This window comes from Diorhabda sublineata, chromosome 7 (genome assembly GCF_026230105.1).
Source record: "Diorhabda sublineata isolate icDioSubl1.1 chromosome 7, icDioSubl1.1, whole genome shotgun sequence".
NCBI lineage: Eukaryota > Metazoa > Arthropoda > Insecta > Coleoptera > Chrysomelidae > Diorhabda > Diorhabda sublineata.
The window spans coordinates 4,829,699-4,854,013 of NC_079480.1; the positions used below are offsets into that span (position 1 = coordinate 4,829,699).

A 24,315-nucleotide genomic window follows, 5' to 3' on the forward strand; every position below is an offset into this window, starting at 1 on the left:
TTTTGTGCGAAATGACGAATCCGTAACTGCTATTCAGCGAGATTTCCGCCGTCAGTTTAATATTTATCAAAATGCAAGTGTCCCTTCTGGTAACAGAATATTGCAATGGGTAAACAACCTTCGAACAAGTGGATCAATATTCAAGAAAAAGTCACTGGGTCCCCAACGAAGTGGTAGCACTTCGGAGAAAATTGTACGAGTAAGGGAAGCCTTTGTCAGAAGCCCACGCCGCTCTATTCATAGGCATTCAATAGCACTTCAAATGGACACAAGGACGGTAAAACGAATTCTGCATACAGATCCAAATTTCCATCCTTGCAAGATATCCGTGGTGCAGCTGTTGAAAGAGCAATATTCTCAGCAGCGATTATAATTTTTTCTGTGGGAGTGTCTGAAATTGGGTGTGTACAACAATAAACCGCGTAGTTTGGAGGACCTAAAGATCCCAATTCGTCGCCACGTCACCCATATTGACGTAGACATGCTGCGAATAATTAAGGTCAGTTTCCAACAAAGGCTACAACAATGTATTGCCCAAAATGGACATCTCTTGCCGGAGATACTTTACTATTTGATATTTTATGATTTTTTTAAGAAATCCCGTTTCCATGAATGACGCTGTATAAATATTAGCACCCAGCGGCGGACAGTGGGGGGAGCCACATGTCCGACATGGGGACGTAAAATGCCTGCTTCGAATATGGCATATCAGACCAAAACTTGATCTTCAAATTTCTTTTGGATTTATATTTTACATTATTATGACAAGTTTTTATATCATCCATCATTACCATGTGTTAAGGTAATAGTATATTACGTAACAAGAGTTGTAAGTAAAAATTTCACGAGTGAGTGATGGGCTTACAAATCGTGTAACGTACTATACTTTTTCTACGCCCATTTATGCATGCTGCTTAAGAAAACGTGTCCTTTTTTTAAAGAAATTGCATAATATGCTGCCTACATTTGTAATTTGTGTAAATAGACCAAATAAAGTCTTACGCAAATAAAAATTTGTGTTTTAATTATACCAAGAAATTTAAGTTTTCTACTCAAATCGCACGTGTATGTTATGAGATCTCATTACGTGCATGTTATTGTTAAATGTCATTTACAAGAAGTGTTGACAGAGCAAGTTTTGACGTTTACAGACATGGGCGTACAAAAAATATTTTTCATCATCCATGACCACAAATCTGTTCTCTGTTAAGTGACGTTTTCTGAATGCACGGTAGCATATCGGAATTCTGTGTAACTGATCTTCAGTATATTTTTGACATTTCGGCGTTTACCGATGTTTAACTTCCTTTCTTTTTAGTTATTGACTGATGGTTCATGTGACAAACCCGAAATTTAGTCATGTTTACTTATATAAATTGTCAAAAGTTTTTACTATGTATTTACTATGTCAATTTTTGACAACCGTCCAACTAAACTGTATTCAGGGTGTTCCGGGACTAGATGCAAAAAATTTGAGAATGAGTAAATGACGTGGAAATAATGCTGTGACATAGAAAAAAATTTTCTCATACGACCCCTCGGGTCTGACGCCTTGTTGCGAAATCAGAACTTATATTCAAATATATTTTCTAAATTATAAATTCGAACATTATGAATTTTCAATGGATGATTAGTATGTCCATGTAGTATGCTTGACGAAATAAATAATTTTACACTATTATCTGAAGGCCAGGGGCGACTCATTCCTAATGATTAACAATCCGTAACTTCTCAATCGATTTTTCAACAGACAAGTACTCTTTGTTTAACTCGATAAAATTTATGGTTTATGAGATATGTAGACTTTTAGATCGTTGCAGATTCCAAGGAAACCATTCACTATTAAGAGACATTCTGATGTAGGATTTATAAAAGTTGTAGAACTAACCGAGATTCAGGTGCATCGTCGGATAGACGCATCATTACTTTCGATAGAAAATGGATATGTCTAAACAACTCGGACATGGAAAATCAGTAAATCATTGATTAGATAACGATAAGAACAATTACCAGAACCCGTCGCAAAGAGATATCGGTTCGAGCGGAATGTTCTGTTGTGTGTAGAATTATTAACGTTCATTAGACTTCGAAACCGTTCCAGATGGTTACCATTGCCGAGGTAGATAGTGGACAGCTGATGCGAATGTATGAATGTTAATGGGATAAATATCCAGGTTTAGTTAATCGAAAGCGATTTCTCATACAACAAGTCAATAAAGCAAATTGCTAGTATTGAACTCCCACCACATCCAGCAATTATTCCGGAACTTGCACCGTTAGATTGCTATATATTTATATTATCAAGAATTAAATATTGAATATTATATTTAAATCCAAAGGAAACGTTGAAAATGCAGTGCGACAATTTTTGGCATATTTGCCCGAAAAATGGTTTCACCAGAGTCTCAAAAAGCTTGGTGAATGTTAGGTTAAAACCATAGAATACGATGGGCAATACTTTGAATATTATGGCTTTCTTTTTGAATAATTATTTAATGAACAAAGTGAACCTTGCAAACCAACAATATTTATGAGACACCCTCTATATATGTACTCGTATATTCGAAATTGTATTGAGTAACTTGTTATATAGATTATTGGCAGGCTAGGGAATCGTTTTCTCCATAGAATTTTCTCAATGAAGAACACTTCTATCAGAAATAATTATCCAAAGTCTTTCTCATTCGTATACCACAATCTGTTTATAAAGCAACAAATTCTTGGAATTACTAAAATTGTCATCTCTTTGAGTTGGAAGAAGGGTCTCTATAAGTTCATTCCGAAAAAGGCATTTTCTAATTACAATACTTTCTAAAGAAGGTATTTAAATAACTTGAATAGAGAAGTTAAGGGTTATGTATTTCGAAGGAGAAAAAGGGTTTCTAGTCTGTAAGTAACTTCTTTGATGGTACGATATATAAGATGAGAATTAATTATAATTAGGCGAATTATGATTTTCTATTTAAACTTTCTTTGCAGGTATTCAGGTTAACTGCTGAATATAAATTGATGTAGCAAAAACTTAAGTAAGGTAAAATCGTGAGACAAGGAGAAATATTTAGGTTTCATTACAAGAGATATGATCATTAATTTTAACAAATTGGTGTCTTAAAAGAATTTTTTTGGTATTTCCGATAATTGTGTGATATTGCACCAGAGAGAAGAAATTATACATGATGGGTCATATGTATTTATACGGTCTCCAGTGAGCAAACGGTGATTTTTCTCATAGCTATTTGAACATATGTTTCGATTACTATATCAGAACATTTCCAGACATACGGAATGTTCCAAAAGTAGTTGAACAAATTCAAAATGAATAATTAGGTCAACTTTAAACAAGATTTCAGGCTACAAGGTTTTGACGTTCTTGAGATATTCTATTTGTGCGGGAATCCTGACGCATCCTTTTAATTTAGGCGAATAAAGTTTATAACAATGATTGAGGATTCTTTTATCTATAAATTTATTGATCTATTATTATTATCAATAAATTAATCAACTAATTAAACTCAACTTTAATGTATTTAGAACAACAGACACAAACATAGAAAACGATTTTGTTCTCTACTTCCAGCAAACCTGTTGAAAATAAAAAATGGAAAACTTGCATTTTACGTACTTCCTCATTTCTATGAACGTTGGAGAACAACGTTCCGTTTTTAGTATGCACGGGACTTTTCATCAACCAAGACAATCACGACTTCTATTCAAAGATATTTTCCATCTATATTATTAGTTTTAGGGAGTAGTAACTACGCTGAAAATATCTCTAAGAAATCTTTTTACCGTTAAGAAGAAAGGATCCAACTTTCCCTACCCCACTCAATCGGATACCTCGATTAAAAATAAGAAAAAACGAACCAAAGTGGCAGTACGGAATACCTTAAATAACATGCATGAAGAATTTGAAACAATAATACAATACCGTTCCGTGTTTAGATTAAATTCAGCTCACACTTTAAATCAAATTGAGCAAAGTTGGGATTACACATCATACTGTATCATTTAGTATTATTTATACAATGCGGTCCATATGTATGGAATGAATTCAATTTTAGAGTTATTATATAAAATTTAGGAAAAAACCTGAAACAATTTATATTATGTGAATATTATGCCCCTCCTGCACCCCTCTGAATTATAAGCACTCCCTCGAAAATTGTGAATAAGAAAGAGGGTCGTGTCGCACCTTGCTGGAAAGGGATTTTAGTCCTCTGTTAAGCAAGATTGAGTTTTTCAAATTTGGTGCAATCATGACTGAGTTTTAATACATAAATTTTAATAAAGTCTCAAGCACAAAACTTTACGTAGAATGAAGATAATAATACCGCATAATATTTGGAATGTATTTTTCAATGCTCTTCCCAATTGAATAAATGTTCAAAATGATCAATATTCAATTTTTGACAATAACCGAGGCGATTTTGGACTTCTCGTACAACATTTTGTATGACCTCATGTTAATTTCTTCCGTTATCCTAAATATTTTAAATCAACAATATTGTCTGATCTATTAGAATATACTTCAGATTTGAAATGACTCCATAAGAAATAATCGAGAAGAGTAAAATCGGGCGATCTAGCCGACCATTCGATCGTTCCACGTCTTCCAATCCACCTATTGAAAAAAACCTCGCTGAAATAATTTCTAGCTGTGCGGTAGAGCTCCATCTTATTGATAGTAAATAGATCGATCTATCTCTAGATAAATCTCACAATTAACTGTGCCCTGAAAAAAATTTGATTGTTTATGATACCACCCCGACGTTCACTTTTGTAGAATACTGAGTGAGGATTTTCTCTGCTCCAATATCTACAGTTCTGTTTGTTAACCGTTCCGTTTAAATACAATGTTGCTTCATCAGAAAAAACTATTTTGTTTATAATGCGTTCATTGTGTCCATCATCAATTCACATAATTTTTGCCTTCTATCAGAATGATCTTTGTAGGGGTGGTATTTTTCTTTAAACAAAACTCTCAAAATTGGATGATTTACTTACATCATTGTCGGCGAGTTGTCGAGTTGTCTTTTTTTTCATCAGTAAATTGAACATCTCTACCTGGTTTTCTCAATATATTTTACATGTTCAGTTTCACGAAACTTTTTTTCAATTATGCTAACTCTACATTGCGAAACGTGTTAACCAAGATATTTATTATTAGAAATTTTACAAACCTCCTTTTGAGTTCTTGCTTTATTAACACAATCAATCATAATTAAATGTCTATTCTTTGAGTCGCGGTCAAATGAGCCGTAATTAAATTCAAAACGCGCACAATAATTATACTTCTAAACATCTTTTAGTACCTTCAAATATCTAAATGACAGCAACCTACATGATTCATATAAATTGTTTTGGTTTTTTGACTAATATTTTAGTATCTTCGAAGATGTTTCCTGATATTTAGGAGAACAGATAACGAAAATACCTGATTATTTCTAAAGTATATTTTAATAGAACAGACAATATGTTGAATCAAAAGTTATGATAATGAAAGAAATTAACAAAACACTCCCGAGGTTATACAAAATATACGAGAATTCCAAAATCGCCTCAGTTATTGTCAAGAAGTGAATGGCGGTCAATTTGATCATTTCATTTGATTGTTAAGTACATTGAGAAATACATTCTTAATATTATTACCATTATTATCTTCATTCTACGTAAAGTTTCGTGATAGAGACTTTATCAAAATTTTACATCTTAAAAATTAATTTTCCCAGTTATGATTGCGCCAAATTTAAAGAAAAACTTCATATTGCTGAACAAAGGACTAAAATATCTTTCCAATAAGTTGCTTTCTTATTAAAAATTTTCGGGGTTGCTTATAATTTAGAAGAGTTTCTGGAAGATAATATTTTCACACTATTTAAGAATAAAAATCGACCTGTTTCAGGCTTGTCACAAATTGTAACACAATGCCTCAGAGAAAAACCCATAGAGACAAGAGTGGGCTTTGAGAAAAACTGTAGCTGATGCTCGAAAAGTAGAACCGGAAAAGAAAAAGAGGAAGACTTTAAGAAAATTCGTTGCTGGTATTTCAAAACGAGAGTGTTCTGGAAAGGAAAAAAAGGTCTAACTACGAAAAGATATGAGGTTGATTTATTCAGTCCCTATTTAAGGGATCTCCTTTCTTAAGTTTTTATGTAATTAGCTAATCTTCTATCTTGTAGTGACCACTTTAATATCAACATAAAAGATTTTTAATTATAATGTGGTCACTATAAAATGTTGTCAGATTAGCTAATTATGCGATAACTTGAGACAGAAGGTTCCTTAAGTGGAACATGGATCTCAAAACTTTTGCAGTAGAAAAACTGAATTGCGAGGTTTTTTCACAAGTTTTGTTGTTGACGGCATGAATATTTTTATCAAAAGAGTTCTCCTTAATATGTTGATGTTAACCATATAATAATTTATTCTACTCGTTCTCGTATGGGTTTTTTTGAATGTTACAAAAAATCTTACGTGCTCTTTCTATTTTAGTATTTAGATATATTCTTTCTAGAATAGTATGTTATTTAATTTCATGTTACAGCTGGAACATTTTTTTGCATATCAGTGTAATTGAAATTATTCACCGTGGTAATTTCTTCAAGCATTTCATCATATGATTTATCGATTGTGTTTTTGATAGATAAATCTCAGTTATTAGAGGCCTACACAAGAAGAAATTGATTGATTCTTCCCCCCTTTTATAGGAATTCAAAAAATACCAGACTTTTCAACTAAATCGTAAAAAAAGCATTTTGTTGTCGACGATACATATATATTTGAAAGACGTCTTTCAGTTTTTGTTTTGAGGATATATTTTATAAGTTTTACGGGAAAATTAAATTAAATAATACGACAGAAGTTAAGAGTCGAAAAATTTTTGCATTGTCATCACCCATTGTCTTAAAATTTACAAAACGTAATTTCAATAACCTCTCAGTGATTCTCAAATAACACTCTATTGAAATTCATTAGACGGTACTTCTATGGAAACCGATATATACAGAGTGTATGGAACGCCTCAATTATCTCGAAAACGTATCTCAACCAAAGTTACAATAAATATTTTACACTCAGCTACGATTGAATAAACAAATTTAATTTGAATATTCTTTAATAATTTATGTGCTCATACAAATATCGTAACAAGGTCTAATGTCAGTAAGTTAATAAAAAGTTTAACGAAACTGGTGCAGTAAAATATTTATCCAAATCATGGCGTAGAAAACCTACAACAACTGAAGACAAATCTTCAAATGTTTGTGTTATGTTAGTAGTAGATCCACATTTGTGAAGTGGAAAAATTTTAGAATTTTTGAAAACATACAGTAAAGGCTATTACAGCAGATGCTCGAAATGTTGTCTATTTACATCATTACAACAAGCTATGCGATGTTTAAAATTTTGCAATACATTTTTCAACATCTTTTAGTGTTCAATCCTGAATATTCGCAGGTTTTGTTTTATAAACGTTGTTTTTTAAGTGACCCCACAGGAAATAGTCTAAAGGATTCATGTCGGGTGATCGCGGGGCCCATTCGATAAAACTACACCTTCCAATCCATCTTTTGGGAAAAACATTATTTAGTTATTTCCTGACCACTCACGCATAGCGAGGTGGAGCTTAAAATTTCTAATAATGAAGTTTTTTTCAAATGTAATTGAAAATACAACTCAGGTATAATACTATTTTCAAATAAATCTAAATACAATTATTTTGTCGCTTATTATTCCAGTCATACATTCAGTTTTTCGGGATATTGGGTATAAGATTCACGCATCCAACGAGGATTGTAACGTGATCAGTATAGCAATTATGCCAATTTACGTTCCCATTAATACAAAAAGTGGTCTTATCTCAAAAAAATAACAATTGCAAACTCTTCACGTCTATCAAAATCGTCATCTAACAACTTTTACACCAACGTTATTTTGTATGGATGGAATTTATTATCACGTAAAATTATCATTACCATATCCTAATATCTTAAAATATCAATTAGTTCGTTTTCAGTTAAACGATCCAGTGTGACTTTCAATAAACTTCAACAATAATAATTTATTGAAACGTCAAAGTTCTTATTGGCATTTAGGTATAGAGAACATTGGAAAAAGGAAAGATCTGACAATAATGTGAATACCACCATAATACCGGCCGTATTACAAAACTCTTGTACACAAAAATTTATAAAAATCCTACAAGCCGTTTCCAACATAATTTAGGCGTTCTATACATAAAACTCACTCTGTATAATTATTATCCTCAATTTTGATGTAATTTTATGAATCAAAATTCATGATACATCAATTTTCGAGTCAATTTATTGGTATTAACATAATTTGATTATGGCGAAAGAAATGTCGTTCACAAGTTTCTTCCGATAAAGTCAGTTCGAACGTATTTTTATTTTCATCATGAATGTCACCTTCAGAATATATTTAAATTATTCAAAGGTTCTATTAAATATTTAAACCGTATCAAAGACTCTGTATACCAAAATAACAAATTCAATACAGACTGTTCAACTTTCATCTCAATATGTATATACATGCATATTTTATAAAAGATACAAACCTGGAAATCTGTTTTGCATTGTTGCGCTGCCATGTTCGGGTCTCTGAATATTTTCAGCTCGTCTATAGCGCCCTATAAGAAAACTCTATGTATATTTTACACAACACGTCGTGGATTTTGCAAGACAATACCACATCACTCGGTCTTTTTTCAGTCTGATCCGATCAAGATTTTTCGATGACATTTCTTATTATTCTGAGGATTTTTCAAACATCGTTTTCCTGTTGTATATATGGATATGAAATATTCGAGATCCAAATTTATATTTGTGAACGATTTACAAATACTTTTTGTTTTGATTGAAAATATTAGTGAAAATAAAATAAAAAAGATTAATAATTGTACAGGATGATGTATATGAGGTAACTAAAAAGTCACAACTCTTCTTCTTTATAAATTTATTCGATAATTTCTGAAATTGACTCTAAATTGGCTCTAGTATTTACATAGTTCATTTGATTTTTTCAGAATGAAGTACACTAATATCAAAAATTCGACTTGTATGAGCTGAACTTCATAATTCCAGCCCGCTTTTGGAACAATCAATTCAGTGATTCGTATTGTATATTACACCTTGTATAATATTTTTTTTAAATGCATTAATTCATTTTCAAACTACATGTATAATCAATGCGACAAATTTACCGTTGTCAATTTTTAAAAAACAATCAAATTTTACCAAAAAAAGAATAACTATAATGACGATAAGTTACGAGGTTTGGTTTGAAGGTAGAATTTAAACAAAGCTGTACAATCTGTGAAGCCAAGCATCACAGTGGTCGACTAAAAGAGGTGACGACTCCAGAAATATTGAAGAAAATCCACAACCGACAAAGGATCATCGTCGACTAAAAGTGCGCAAGCTAGCAGACCCTCTAGGAATTTCAACACTTGGGTACATTGTATAATAACTGAAAATTTAGACATGAAAAATCTGTGCGTAAGATTTTTACTCATAATGGAACAAAAACAGCATTATAAAGATGTTTCCATCGAGTGTTTGACAATTTGTCACAGAAATAAAGCCGAATTTTTGCGCCCAAAACAAAAGAACAATAAAAATAATGGACTGAGAAGGGAGAACCAGCTCTAAAGAAGGCAAAGACCGTTCCTTCTATAAGCAAGGTTATGGCATCGGGTTTTTGGAATGCGCGTGAAATAATTTTCATTGACTATCAACGTATAGCAACTTATTGCAACGTTTGAATGAAAAAATAAATCAAAACCGGCTGCATTTGGCTGACAAGGAAGTGTTGTTTCATCAAGAGAATGTACCAACTCACACATCTGTTATCTTATGTGCTATTCGCAAGATTCAGCTCCCTCGGATTTCTATTTCCAGACTTAAAAAAATGGCTCGGTGATAGAAGATTGGATAACGCTGGGAAAAGCATATAGAGCTAAAAGGAGATTACGTTGAAAAATAAATATATTTTTTTCAAAATTTTTGTGTGATCTCTGTTAGGCCAGGTACTTCTGGGATAATCTCTCGATTATGATAAGTTGTTTAGAATGAACAGTCAAATCCCTATACAGAACTCCGAAATCATCGGTCTACTATAATTTTCTTATGTTTAATTTACAAATCAAATACTAATATTTGTAACAAAGACTGCCTTACATCCATAAAACATTAAACTAATAAAATTGTCAAATACTACTTCATTATATGCACTTTTTGGGGTATTTGGGCCTTCGTCAGTTGTCTATTGCTCTTGACGTTTCACCATCACAAGTGAGTGCCATCTTCAGATGCTGCGATCGGTATGACTGCTAATAAACTATTCAGTGTTCAGTATTCTCAGTACCTATAGATCGTACTACAAGTACCATCAGCATTATATGCTCGAAAACGATTCATATTTTGTTTTAGAAAGGTTCTACTTATGAATCAGATTTATAATATCCTCATACCTAAAGTATTTTAAGTAAACATTTTTTCGTACCTTATAGACACACTATGAAGCATTTGTACACTTGGATGGACCTATTCAATTTAATGTTATGACTTCTAAGGCCTTTTTAATCCCATTCTGGGAACTCTTCGTATGCAACCTTCATTTAATGATCACCCAGGTAAAGATATATTTTAGAACATGGTCATTCTTTCTAACTTCGAGTTAGTCTTCGTCAACCTTTAAAGTTAGTAAACACGAACAAGATTGCATACCGCGGCTTTTTAACCGAGCAAACCGTTCAAATATTCATGAGTGGCCATCCATAAATCACGTCACACGTTGAGGGAGTGGGAGGGGGTCGACTTAGTGTGATATTGTGTGATAAGGGGGTGAGAGCAGTCCAAATTTTCGTGACATTACATTTGAAAATCTATTATAATCTGAATCTGAATGAAACACGAACTTTAAACTGTTGCATTAAAAAAGAACTCTGTGTAAACATAAGATACCAAATGTTTTGTCAACATTCGCTCTATTAGTGTTACGCGCCGACCGCTTAGGCACCCTTTGATGAAACTATATTTTGGTTAATACAAATCCACTTCATAACACAAGCAATTACATAAGAGGCAACAAGAATTTTCACCTATCGTCTCAAAGAATTACTGCTGGACGTGCCAGAAAAAATTCTTTGTCTAGATGATGAGGATAATGCTGAAGATGTTGACACAACGAATGTTCCTGACATTAACAACTCAATTAACATTCAAGTGGCTCCTATGCCCGTTAAGGTAGCTCGACATGGTACAAGACAACTTGCAAGAAATTGCAGGCAATTTTTTCAAAAAAAAAAAATATTTCATAGATCAATTTTGCACGTCGTTTAACATTATCACTACCGCTACTAACAAAATTTCCGTAAGAAAATTAAACAAATTCCTAACGTCAAATATTTTGTGACAAGTTTTGAAAATGAAAATAACAAAGCTAAGTGAAATGAGAAAGTGGTCAGTGAATGAGCGCAATAAAAATAGCATCAGCATCAGCTGAACTCCATTTGATCATGCTTTTGATTAAGAAATATTGAGTCTTTATCGCATTGCACGTTTCATTCATCATGTCAAGCGGCCTTGATAGATAATTAATAAAGAAGTGGATTCAAAGTTCATATACCCAAAATTATTAAGTTTATATCTTTATCTAATATAATTCTATCAATATTCTTTGTTTTGTTAATTTCTTTAATTAATATAATTAATCAATTTTTGTTTTGTTGATTGTTTGATTTGATGTTATTTTTATTAAAAAATAATTTGAATGAAAATAGAACTGATTTGGGAACCGCTGTTTTCATTCAATAATTTCTAACTATAATTTGCAAAATATGTGACGACACACTAGGGAGGGGAAGGACGGGCGAGAGGCAAAAATCATGAAATTCGTGTGACGCAATTCATGGATGACCCCTTACCGTTCCAGTTAAATATTCCACCAATCTTGATTAAAATTTTAATTATCAAACTAGTAATTCAATTTTATTATTTAGTTATTTTCGATTCCATTTTAAATCCCTTTAAATTTGAAATATGTTGATGATTAAAAGATTACTTTGTATCCAGGATAAATAGATAATTAATCTTTCATATTATATAAATAACAATGTGTATTTCTTCAAAAATGAACTTGTAATAGAAAATTTGTTTATTTTTTCACAATGTATGTAAATCCTCTGTAACTTATTTTTATCTGTTGCATAGCTTGCTTCTGCCTACCGTCCGTCTTTATATCTGCTGATGAAGTCTCCCAGTTTTCATTCTTCAGTTGACTTCTATGATTATTTGTTCGATTCCTAATAGTTTTGTACCCTTCATACTTGTCCAATGTTATATTGTTAAAGTATTGAACACATTTCCTCCTCTTCTATAATCAATCCATTTCCTTCATTGATGAATCACGGTTAGGTATTTATTTCTTCGTTGGTGTTCACTATTCCTATGGCTTCTGTTGCATTTTATGTCTTCTTTTTTTTTCTAAGGGTCATATTTTCACATCATAGCTCTCCACAACCTGATTGTTTCTTATCATTGCAATAAAAACGTTTTTGCCAAATACCAGACACTCTAGATCTATACTCCATTCCGTATTTGAAGCGTAGATACAAAATTAGGATATACCACTTAAATAATAGGGGAGACCGAAGATAAAAGTAACATATTTTCCCTAAAAGCCTGTGGCAAATTGTATTTTTTGCAGGGATTTTATGAACGAAAAATATTATTCTCCAACACTCAAGATTCTAACGTTTCGGAAGAAAAATCTTTTTTCGTAAGGAAAATATCGGTTGACCGTTAATAAAAGCCATTATTGCGTTTTCAATAAAGAAAAAGGATAAGTGGTTTTACGAAACGTATTACCATTAGATACAAAACGTATTATACAAAGTGTTTATACGTATTGATCTAGTCAAAATGATTATTACATTCAATTTCTAACCAATATTGATTAAATCTATTCATGAGTAATTACTTTGTGCAAGTATCAGTAAGATTTTTCTCTCTTTTATTTTTCTGTTTCTTCCTGCGTTTTGTCGTTTGCGTTTGATATAATTCTTGGTTCCAGCTTAGAGTAGAAGTTGAGTACTACTATTATATTGACCTATAAAGGAAACTTCGTATTTTTTCACAATCAATTGATGTCGTTAGGAGTGGCCTGAACTTCCAAGCCACCATTCAGTGATACAAATATATTAAATTTCAATGATTTGAAAAATATTAGCCCAATATCATTAGAAAGTTAGAAAATTCACGTAATCTCTTAGCCGAGACTGCTTATACAGAGTCGCACTTAGCAACGATCGGGTGTTTATCAAATTTTATTAAATTCGACGGTTCTTACTTAAGTGTTGATATAGACAAATGAAAACAAATATTTATTATTGGGTATGGATTTATTGTTTCTCAAAATATTCTCCATTAAAACAATACACTTTTGCATGCTTCTGACTGCATTGAAATAGCATTTGTATGACAACACGTTCTGAGTATCTTTACCATTAAAAATGTCAATGTCAACAATGTCAGATTTGACATACATCAGTGTTGCCATATCTCAAAAATCAAGTAGCAGCCCTCGTGATAAAGCTTCTTAAGGTTTAACTAATAAAAGAAAAGAAGAACCATTTTATTTAACATTAAATGAATTATAAAAAATGGGGATATTTTATTTTAGCAAAACATACCGGTAGACAGTTTTTGATTTCAAAATGATATTTATTTAATAACAGGGAATGAATAACAGATAAAGCAAAAATGATAATGGAATAATAAGTATAATAAAATATTAATAGATCCTTTTAACGCCCAATTGTAAAATTCGTACTGTCTTCAATATTCAACTAACTTGCGTTACTGTGATTTTTTGCCTTATATGTGAACTTGCAATAAACTTAGAACATTGTAGAAACATTCTAAAGTATCTAGTAACTGACCACTTTTTTCTATAAATTTCTACTTAAAATAAACTTCTTTCCTTATAAATTTCTAGAACATAAAGTCCTGTCATTATATACATTTGCAAATGAAAATGAACCGAGAAAGCCAAATTTTGGGGCGGGGACCAGAAAAGCTTAAGTTCAAATTGACGAACGAAATAACCTTGTGGGTTTTCCGTAATCTTGAATAAAGGGGTAAATTCAGTTTTTTCATCATATAACTCGGTTCCCAGTTGAGATACGAAAATTTTCACACAATACTTTTTTGTTGCTCTTTGTTCGATCTACAATTAAGATCCTATACATTTTCCACATACTGATCATCGTTATCGAGATATCGATCAAAACAACCATGAATTTGTGGAGAAAAAATTGTTTTTCGCTCTTTCCTTTTTTCTCGTGAAATATATCGAAAAATGTCTAATATAAAACTTGTAGAGCGTGCTTAGATCTACAAATTCGTTTTTTTATTTTTTATTTTCGAAAAAAATACGACCTCTAGCGCGCCGCAAAGCTAGTAAGATTGTGCCCGGTTTTGATTTAGCCAATCGCAGGGTTGTATCCACACGTCAAAATGGATGAATTGTTGTTCAGGGAATTATTGCAATACAAAATGAATTAATAAAACAGCCAAATTATAAATCAAACACATGAAATTTATTGATGAAATTATTTTTATGCAGTGAAAAATAATAATTACAGGTGGTCATTTGTTTCACATGTTTTTCGTCGTTTTGATGGTCCTGGCTGTCGTGAAAATTCTTCAATCGCAGAAAATGATGATGAAAAGATATGTTTATTGTAAGAGAGTATAGGAACCATACCCAATTTTGCAACTTATGAAGTTGATTTTATTTCGATAATACGCGGAATTTTTTTCTCGCGCTGGATAGTTGTGTAGGGAGTAACGCAATGTATTCTTCCCATTGCATAAAACGTTCCATGACCGTCAAGGGTGTTTATGTTTAAATCCGCATTGTCAAATACAAATTGACTAAATGAATTTACCAGAATTTCACTTTCAGCTCGATGAATGCATGAATTCTCGAAAATTGTTATTTCTCGATACGGTGCACTGAATCCTGATAATATGTTGATAAGAGCTGCAAAATTGGGCATGGTTCCTGTACTCTCTTACAATAAACATAAATCAGCATCATCCAAGGAAGGACTTCTACACCAGGCCCATAAAAACGACGAAAAACATGTGAAAAAAATGACCACCTGTAATTATTATTTTCTGCTGCATAAAAATTATTTCATATAGAAATTTCATGTGTTTGATTTATAATTTGGCTGTTTTATCAATTCATTTTGTATTTCAATAATTCCCTGAACAACAATTCATCCATTTTGACGTGTGGATACAACCCTGCGAGTGGCTAAATCAAAACCGGGCAGTCTTACTAACTTTGCGGCGTGCTAGAGGTCGTAATTTTTTTCGAAAATGAAAAATAATAAAAACAAATTTGTAGATCTAAGCACTCTCTACAAGTTTCATAAAGGACATTTTTCGATATCTTCCACGAGAAAAAAGAAAATAGCGAAAAACCAATTTTTTCTCCCCATATTAATGATTTTTTTGATCGATATATTGATGACGATGATCGGTACGTGAAAAGTGTAAAGGATCTTAATTGTAGATCGTACAAAGGGTAAGAAAAAACGATTGCGTAAAAATTTTCGTATCTCAACTGGGGACCGGGTTATGACGAAAAAATTTAATTCACCCCTTTTTTAAAGATTACGGATTATTTCGTTCGTCAATAGTTCAATACTAGGTGTAGCCACAATTTTCAGCCAAAGTTCATTACGTTATATACAATACACATTTGTCGATAAATTTCCATAGGCTTCTCAGTTATAGTGAACAATTTATACATGAATATCGAAACAACTGACAACATGAAAATGTTTCTGTTTTGGTAGCTGAATGCCGAGCTTACAGATATCAAAATTTTCGTGATATGCGCGTGTGACGGAAACGTTCCGTACTTCCTGAATAGCCCTCATAACAATTATAACAACAAATCTAACGTACATGCACAACTGCCTGTAACACCACATAAATAAACGAGGAAACCATAGAAATTGAATTAAGCTTAAAATTGGAAACATTTCTATACTAAATATACTAATACGAGGGTTGCTACTTGAGTTTTGAGGTACGGCAACATTGATGTGAAAATGTGAAATCTGAAAATTGCAATCATGAAGTTTGGCATTTTCAATGGTTAACATTATGAGTTTTTTACAAATTCTTGAAACATTCAACTTCGTCAAAAAAAAAACAGCAGTGCGCGGATGAACTCGCTTCGACTTTAAGAGATGAATTCAATCGGGATCGCTCTTCGCTGCAGTATGAATTTCTTCCAAAATCGGGTATTTCAGAAAGAATCGATACTGCGCGTAAAGTGATATTTAAAAATCGTCATGTGACATACCTTGAGATTGAAGCATACTTAGACATTATTTCCATTCGCATACATTCAATATTTCATGAACATTTGGGTGGCAAAAAAATATATTCGCGATGAATACCGCATAATATGACAATCGCTCGAAGAAAAACTCGTGTCGATTGGTGCTAAGAAATGCTAAAGAGTTCAATCATGATGCTCGGAAGACGTCTATCGTGACAGGACAGTCATGGATCTATGCATATTAATCCGAAACTAAACAACGATTTACTGTATGAGCCAAATTAAACAAAAGTTCTTTCAGAATACTGCACATGTTGCGACCGTTTTATTTGAGCAACGTAGAACGGTCAATTCAGTTCTACTCTTCTCAAATCTACATCATCAGTTGCAAGATTCAAGATTTCAATGTTTCATGGAAATCATTACAAATATTTCACGTACTTGCACTATATTGATACTTTTAATAGAGTCAACGAAGGAAATTCCGCTTCTGTATTTCCGTTATATTATTTGGCGAGAGCAAGTTTTTTATTGAATTTAGTTATACAACCCTGTATAACAATCATATATTGTATCCGATATTACCTATTTGCATATATATAAAATATTCTATCGAGGTCAATAAAACGAACGGTTACATCAGATGCTCGTTAAAAATACTTTAGTTTAAAAGTGGAAGCTTCGTCTAACAAAGAAAATCCATACTTCCTTTAAGAAAAATACGAAAATCTTTTTTCGATTCCAATTATCATAATTTTATAGCGGAGAGGAAAGTATGTTCAGATATTAAATATCTCCCTACGATGATTTTGAAGCTTGAAATATTCATTATGTAAGATTTAATTCAACTCTGAATGAAGATGACAAACTTAAAGCGGTCAATGTGAAGAGATTCAAACTCATTGCTCATTAGAAATTAAACCTATTTATATGAAAGAGGTTGTTATGAAATTGGTTGCTCTAAAAGAGAATTTCTTGATCAAGTTTTAAGAATTAATAGATAGTACGAATAACTGAAGAAATTACCTCAAAAGTGTGTGCAAAGATCGAAACAGTAAGTTCTACCTTTTATTTGGAAACTGATTTTCTATCAAAAAGTCTAAAGTAAAGACAATGTATCAAAAAAACATAAGTTATAAGAAGAAAGTTTGACATTCATTATTTCGTCCAACATTATTCATATTTTGTTGATGAATTAGTGTGCGGTATTCTGTTAGCCATCTCGCTCTATTCGAATAGTTTAAAATAGCTTCGAGTGCGGAAAGCTCTATATCTTTTATCGCCTACCAAAGACAATTACCAAAAAGGAAGTTCAAACAAATTTCTGCTGAAATGAATCTTCATACTCGTTACCTGTTTAGAGTAACAAAGAATCCAAACTACCATCACTACCAAGAAGACATCTCTTTCCTTATTTCTGATATGCTTCTGAATGCTTTATATCTGCTTAAAACTATTGTATTACCACTACAATAACACCAACAATTACACCATTTAACGTGTGCTTTGAGAATCTTCAGCGAATACCTATTTAAACTTCGGTCTCTGAAGATGATAACTTAGCTATTGAAACGCGCATTGATCAGTGTTGTAGAGAGTTTTAGTGGAGTGGTAGTAGTGAGCAATATAATTATCACCTACGGTTCCAGAAATTCAAACTTGCTAGTACTCAATGTGTTCATAGATACGCAGCTTTCTGTGCTTCAATATTTATATTGAGTTAGAGAATCGCTTTTGGAAATGCCCAAGCTCAGTACTTCTGAGGCCAAATACCACTTTATAAATATTCTCAGCCGAAGATTATAAGATACAAGTACAAGGTTTGAATTTAGTTACACGTGACAATGAATTCGAAACCGGTAATGTATTAAAAAAAAATAATCTGATACTTAACGATTCACGGTTCGTTTTCTTTATAATGTATACTCTAAAAACCAAGTTTATACGTTATAAATTGTACATGCTGAAAAATAGAGGTTAAGTTGATAAAAATCGTGAATGATAATGAACAGTTTTTGGTCGTATCAAAGTTTTTTATAATTGTAGGGAAAATGTATGTACTGTAGTACAGCACCCGGTACAGTATGTACCGGGTGTCCCAATAAGAATGGCTCTGGGCCATATCTCGGGAACCGTAGTTTCCCGATGACAGCATAAGTAATATTGAAATAATAATTGGAACTATTATTAATAGAACAAGAAAAGACAATTTTGAGGAGTCAAAACATGTTAAAATCCGTTTAGTCAACCCGGAGGAAAAGGAAAGGAAAATGTTTAGAATTTACACATTTCTTTGGTTTATCTCATAATACGAAAAAGGTATCGACATGAGGTTTTCGATATTCTGTTGCTAATTTGGTCTAATTTTGTATTCTTTAATTAAAACTGCATGTTTCCATTTAACATTTTTCAAGGATAGCTAGATTTAAGAAAATAAATAAATAGTGCCCTCTAGTGTATACGTTACTCATTAGGTTGCTTCGAAATTATAACCCTTACATTGGTAGAAAGGAGCTTTCTTCAAAAAGACTAAGTTTGCATGGATGGGTTAAGTAGAACTGGACTTACAGGCGTTTTTTCATAATAAAGTTCCCGCTTCCCCCCACCTCTTATTTGAACAGATAGACAAAAACTTGTTAAATTAAATATACGCTGAATTTCTTGAAGAATACGATAATCATAGTTTAAATGCATCTTAATTAGGCAAAATTTGTAAATTATTCATTTTATAATTTTTGGTATTTAATTACGCCCTCTGGCCGTGGGCTTAAAACTCTGTAAATAATTTCCGGGTTTTTCTAAAGGTCACTAAAAACGGTTCACGAGATATGGCCGAGAGCCATTCTTATTGGGGCACCCGGTACCATTAAGCTTCACTTCTTGAATAAATGCAAATTTGTAAGCCAGAAAATTCAAATTTTCTCTAATATATGTCAAATTGATGTAATTGAACATTCAATATCTTATATAACTCCCATATTAATAGCTGAATGGCTTCTATTTGGACGAGTATAAGATTTAGCACCAATGTATGAATAACGTAGATGACTAATTTCATTTTTTGTTGATTAGATTTTAGCTAAAGTTGATATTAAGTTAAAAACGATACAATCGCACAACATTAAAAGAATAGGTATGAAAAAATCGACGATAAAATAATGAATTAAAGAGAAAATGATTGTGGCTTTAGAGTAAAAACAATCGTACACTATTTGTTCAATTTCATCGTCGCCCTAACTTCACCCCTTAACTCGGTCTTCAGCTTTGCGAACAAAAAATAGTGAGATATAGCCAGAAAAGGGCTATATGATGGGTGTTCAATCTCTGTGAAGTCACATTCGTGTACAGTAGCCCTGGAAAGCGAAACAGTGTGGATTGTTAAAAACGAATGTTTCATCAATAGCTAATATTCTTGGTGTCCCCATTTGTATGTATCACATCAGCTCATCTTCTTGGCTAGCTTTCAGACCAGTTGTCTAATAATGTTTTCTAATGTTTTCTAATGAATAACCAGTAGTAGTCTGCAAGCACAGCAGGGCTCCATTTTCCTTGTCACTCAAGTGAAAAATCGAAAATTTTCATAGTCTTTTTTAATTACAATGTATTCATTTATTCACTTATTTACTAGAGTAACATTACATTACATTCAAGCAATACAAATCACAAACTAAGCCGATAAAGGAAAAAGATTTTCCTTTTTTTCAGTCTGAAGACTCGAGACAAGCATGGCAAGACTCTCTTAGCCATGTTTGTTCACCCTAAAAACGATTCTTAAGACAACAGTTATGTTGAATATTACAGTATATTTTCTAATACAATAATACTTATTTTAAGATTTGTAATAAGCTTTTTTCTATCTACAATTTTAATATTTGTTGGAATTTATGTTATCAACTTTCTTTCGCAAGCATGGAATTCACTTCTAGTTTCATAATAAGAACACTACATACTTCATAAGTTTAGCCTTGTTAAATACTTACCACACTATGTTTATAAACCGTCTTTATTTAACGTCTCTCTTGTTTTAAAATTAGTTTTTCACGTTCATGCAATAAACACAACTTTATTGAACTATATTTAAAGGAAAAAGTCGTCATAGTACAGAGGTTTGTGATTAAGACAAAAAACACTCAATTGAGTGAAATATTTAGTCCTTTTTCTGTAAGATTGTAATAAGTTTCGAAGGATTGAGGATTTTATTTTATCATTCATATCTATCATGTACCTAATCGATTACGAAATTACTAGAAAATGCATTTTTTTCTAAAATGTCATATGATTACACACTAAATGCTTCAAACATACGCGACTATTATGATTTGGATAATACAACTCTGCAGTTGTAGAAATTTTGAAAATCAAACAAAGTGAAAAATAAGTAATATTATTGGAAAAATAGATGATAGTGATGAAGAATTTATAGGGGCCCCACCAAAAGTTAGTAAAATAGCAAATACAGCGTCATTAAACTTATTACCTAGTAAATCAAGAAAACTATATGAAATTCGTTATAATCGTTTGAAAGAGTGGAACTTCGATGAAAAAATAGTGAATCTTAAATGAAATGTGCTTCTTGCATATTTTTCAAAAAGATCGGAAGATATTAAAACCCCTCATCAGTTCGGTCTCAATACTCAAAGGTGAGAGCTTACCTTTCTACAAAAGAAGATATTAACATTAAAAATTTACAAAAAACTAATGGCATTTATGAAGCAGAAGATTTCGGTGAAAAAAGTCAAAAGTATTTAATAAGGGACACATTCGTTATTTCTAAAAGAAGCTCCGAATTCCTAGTATTCTATGAAAAAAGTCAGTCAGTAATTATTGTTTAGCTTTTGTAAGATATTTTAAAATTACTTGTTGTAGGTCACTGCAATATTTGGCACCGCAAGGGCATGTCGTAGACATGAGCTCCAAAAATTGAGTATTGAAAACATAGAAGAAATAGGTTCAATTTTAATTGTAATAGTACCACGTTCAAAAACTGAAGTTTTGTCATTAGAGGTGAGATTGAAGAAGGAATTAATTTGATCGATATATACCATAAACAAACGTTTACCGAAATGAAAAGTGTACTGTCCAAGCTATTGCTGTAAATATGTTTGCTGAAATTCCGTATGAAATTGCAAAATTTCTGAATTTGGATAATAAAACTCAAACGACACGGCGGATGGAAAACGTCGACACTAGCGGAAGGATAAGTACAGTAATCACTTGCAAACAAACTCAATGTTACAAAACAAATATTTCAAGCTGTAGAATGACAATGTACAGATATCAAGTACTAGTACATTTAGAAAAGTCACAAATCAAGAAGGGGAATTAAAAAATAATTCACTAAGAAATATTAATATTCTTTCTTTTGAATAATTTTTAAGTTGAATTATTCCAAATTACTAGTCAAAGCTTTTTCATTGTTAACCGTTAATTAATTATTGAATATTTTGCACTTCATTTACGCTCTTTACTTATCTACACCTAAATAAAACATTCCGTTTTTATGAAAGTAGAAACAATCTTGTATGCAGCTCGTGTAAAAAGTGTTTATAGCACTCGACGTGTTGTTAAACTCGGCCTAATGGCTTCGTTAGACAAATTCACGTTACGTTCAATAAACACTTACTTTTTGCACTTGTTACATAATGAACTATTTTTCTATAATTTTTTAAAGACAGATGAAAATTTAACGTCTCGATTACTTTCAGTCTTTATCTTATATATTAAAAAAATTGATGCTTTCCATTCCGAGTCCGTTCAGGCGTTCTACCCAACCGATTTGCTTAATTTTTTTTTTTTAATAAAAGGTATTGATGCACAGATCAGCCATCAACCATCGGATTTTATCTAATTTTCACCATTCTCAAGTTATACTCAAATGCGATTTCCCCCTGTACATTACTTATGGGAGTTTTTCACATACACACGTTCTATCCTCAATATCTCAGGTTCTATTCAAGATAGAGACTTCGTTTTTGTTTTCGTTTTTAAGAACACTCGCTGAAACACCTTCTTTCTTTTGAGTTTTTGAATACTTGAATCGGTTGAGTTGGAGAGGAGCTAAGCGCGGACATTCAATGTGGAGTTATGGATTTTTGTAGGTTTTTGGCAATTTTTCTACATTCAAAGATCTATATCTCAGGTTCTAATATAGCTACAGAGTTCGTTCTTTTCTATTATAATGATTTCTGATACTTATTTAATGGATTCGATGCGAGCGAAGCCGCGGGTAAAAGCTAAAAAATATGATTGGACACTAACAATTTGCGTAGTTATTTTTATCTGTTTTTCAAAAATTATAAAAAAAACTAATTTTTTTAAAAAAAAGAGCTAAAATCAAGTCGATTTTGAAACATAAAAATATATAAAATGTTCAAGAAATGAGAAATGGAAGAAATATATATTTATTAGATATATCCACAATCCTAAAGGAAGTTTACTTTAACGGAAATAGTCATTCAATCGGGCTGAAAATTTTGTATTCCAATAAATACTTGATCGTCTCTTCCCATCGCATTCTTCCATTATTGTTGTTATGAATGACAGATATTGTTAAACGAATTCTATCAAACTCATCACAGGGAAAAACGTTCGGCATGATACTACGACATAGCTTCAGTCAATTTAGATCTATAGCCCGTTCAATATGCATAGGAGGGTATATAAATACGAACGTAATGCACATTCAGTCCTATCTACGGTGACAGTAACAGCGCCGATATGGAACATTCAGAAGATAGAAGTTTTTCGGAAAATTCCGAACACGGTAAATGTAAAACGTTATCTATTTTCGTGCGTTCGGTGGATTTGGAAAGACCACAGGGTACGATTATTTATGAAATTGCTCTATCAATTAATCAAATTATTTTGAAAATACTAGTTAATACTGAGAAAATATGGTAAAAATATATATTTAATATTATGAAGCGTATTTTTGTCCTTATTTTGCAACTAGATGTTAATTTTATTCTTCGCAGTCACAGAATCTTCTTAAAATTGTAGAAAACCAAGCTTATTACAAATTGTAATGCAACAAGTCTATAACAATACATTTTTTTAGATTCGTATTTAGATTTTTTGCATAATAAAAATGGATGCTAACACACACAGAGCGAGCGATTCCACAAAAGCACGAGGATGGTCCTAGAAGTACTTGGCCTAACAAAGAAAACAGAAAAAAATTTTTGGAAAAAAAATTATTTACGTATGTCTGAGCAGGTACAACACTTTCTTCTTAGCCAAATGTTTTGCTTGATTTCCTCACTGAAACGTTGCAATAAGTTCGCATAATACTCGCCGTTGATGGTTTTTCCTTTTTCAATTTAGTCAATGGAAATTATCCCACGCGCATTCAAAAAAACCGACGTCATGACCCTGTTTGCAGATGGAATGGTATATGCCTTCTTTGGTGCCGGTTCTCTCTTTTCAGTTCATTGTTTTGATTGTTCTTTTGTTACGGTTGTGAAATGATGGACCCAAGTTTCATCGGGGCAAAAATTTAGCTTCATTTCTGTGGGAAATTACCAAACACTCGATAGAAACATCCTCACGACATTGTTTTTGCTTTATTGTGGGCAAACGCGGCACTCATCTTGAAAACAGCTTTATCGTGTCCAGTTAATATGCGATGTACCGCACTTTGTGAAATGCCTGCTATGTGTGCTAAGAGTCGGCGATCATCCAGTAACGCTTTGTTGATTTTCTTCAGCATTTCTGGAATCGTCACCTCATTTGGTCGAGGACTGCGATGCTCGTCCTCGCAGGTCGAACGGCCTCATTTAAACTCTGCTACTCAATATTTTACTGTTGTTAAAGAAGGAACAGTCTCAACCAGAGTAGAATCTAGTGCAGTTTTATATTGGTTAGGCTAAGGCCTTTCAATCAAAGATATTGTATCACATAACAATGACCAATTTGTTCTATGTTCACAAT

At 32.2% G+C, this 24,315-nt stretch overlaps 1 protein-coding gene across 1 annotated transcript in view; it reads right to left on the reverse strand.

Moving 5' to 3' along the window:
- LOC130446818 (collagen alpha-1(XVIII) chain) overlaps window positions 1-24,315 on the reverse strand; it is a 656,494-nt gene that overhangs the window by 283,700 nt on the left and 348,479 nt on the right. Inside the window, exon 5 of the mRNA XM_056783294.1 lies at window positions 8,576-8,647. Coding sequence (XP_056639272.1) covers window positions 8,576-8,647 — 72 coding nt within the window. The remainder of the gene's footprint in view (window positions 1-8,575; window positions 8,648-24,315) is intronic.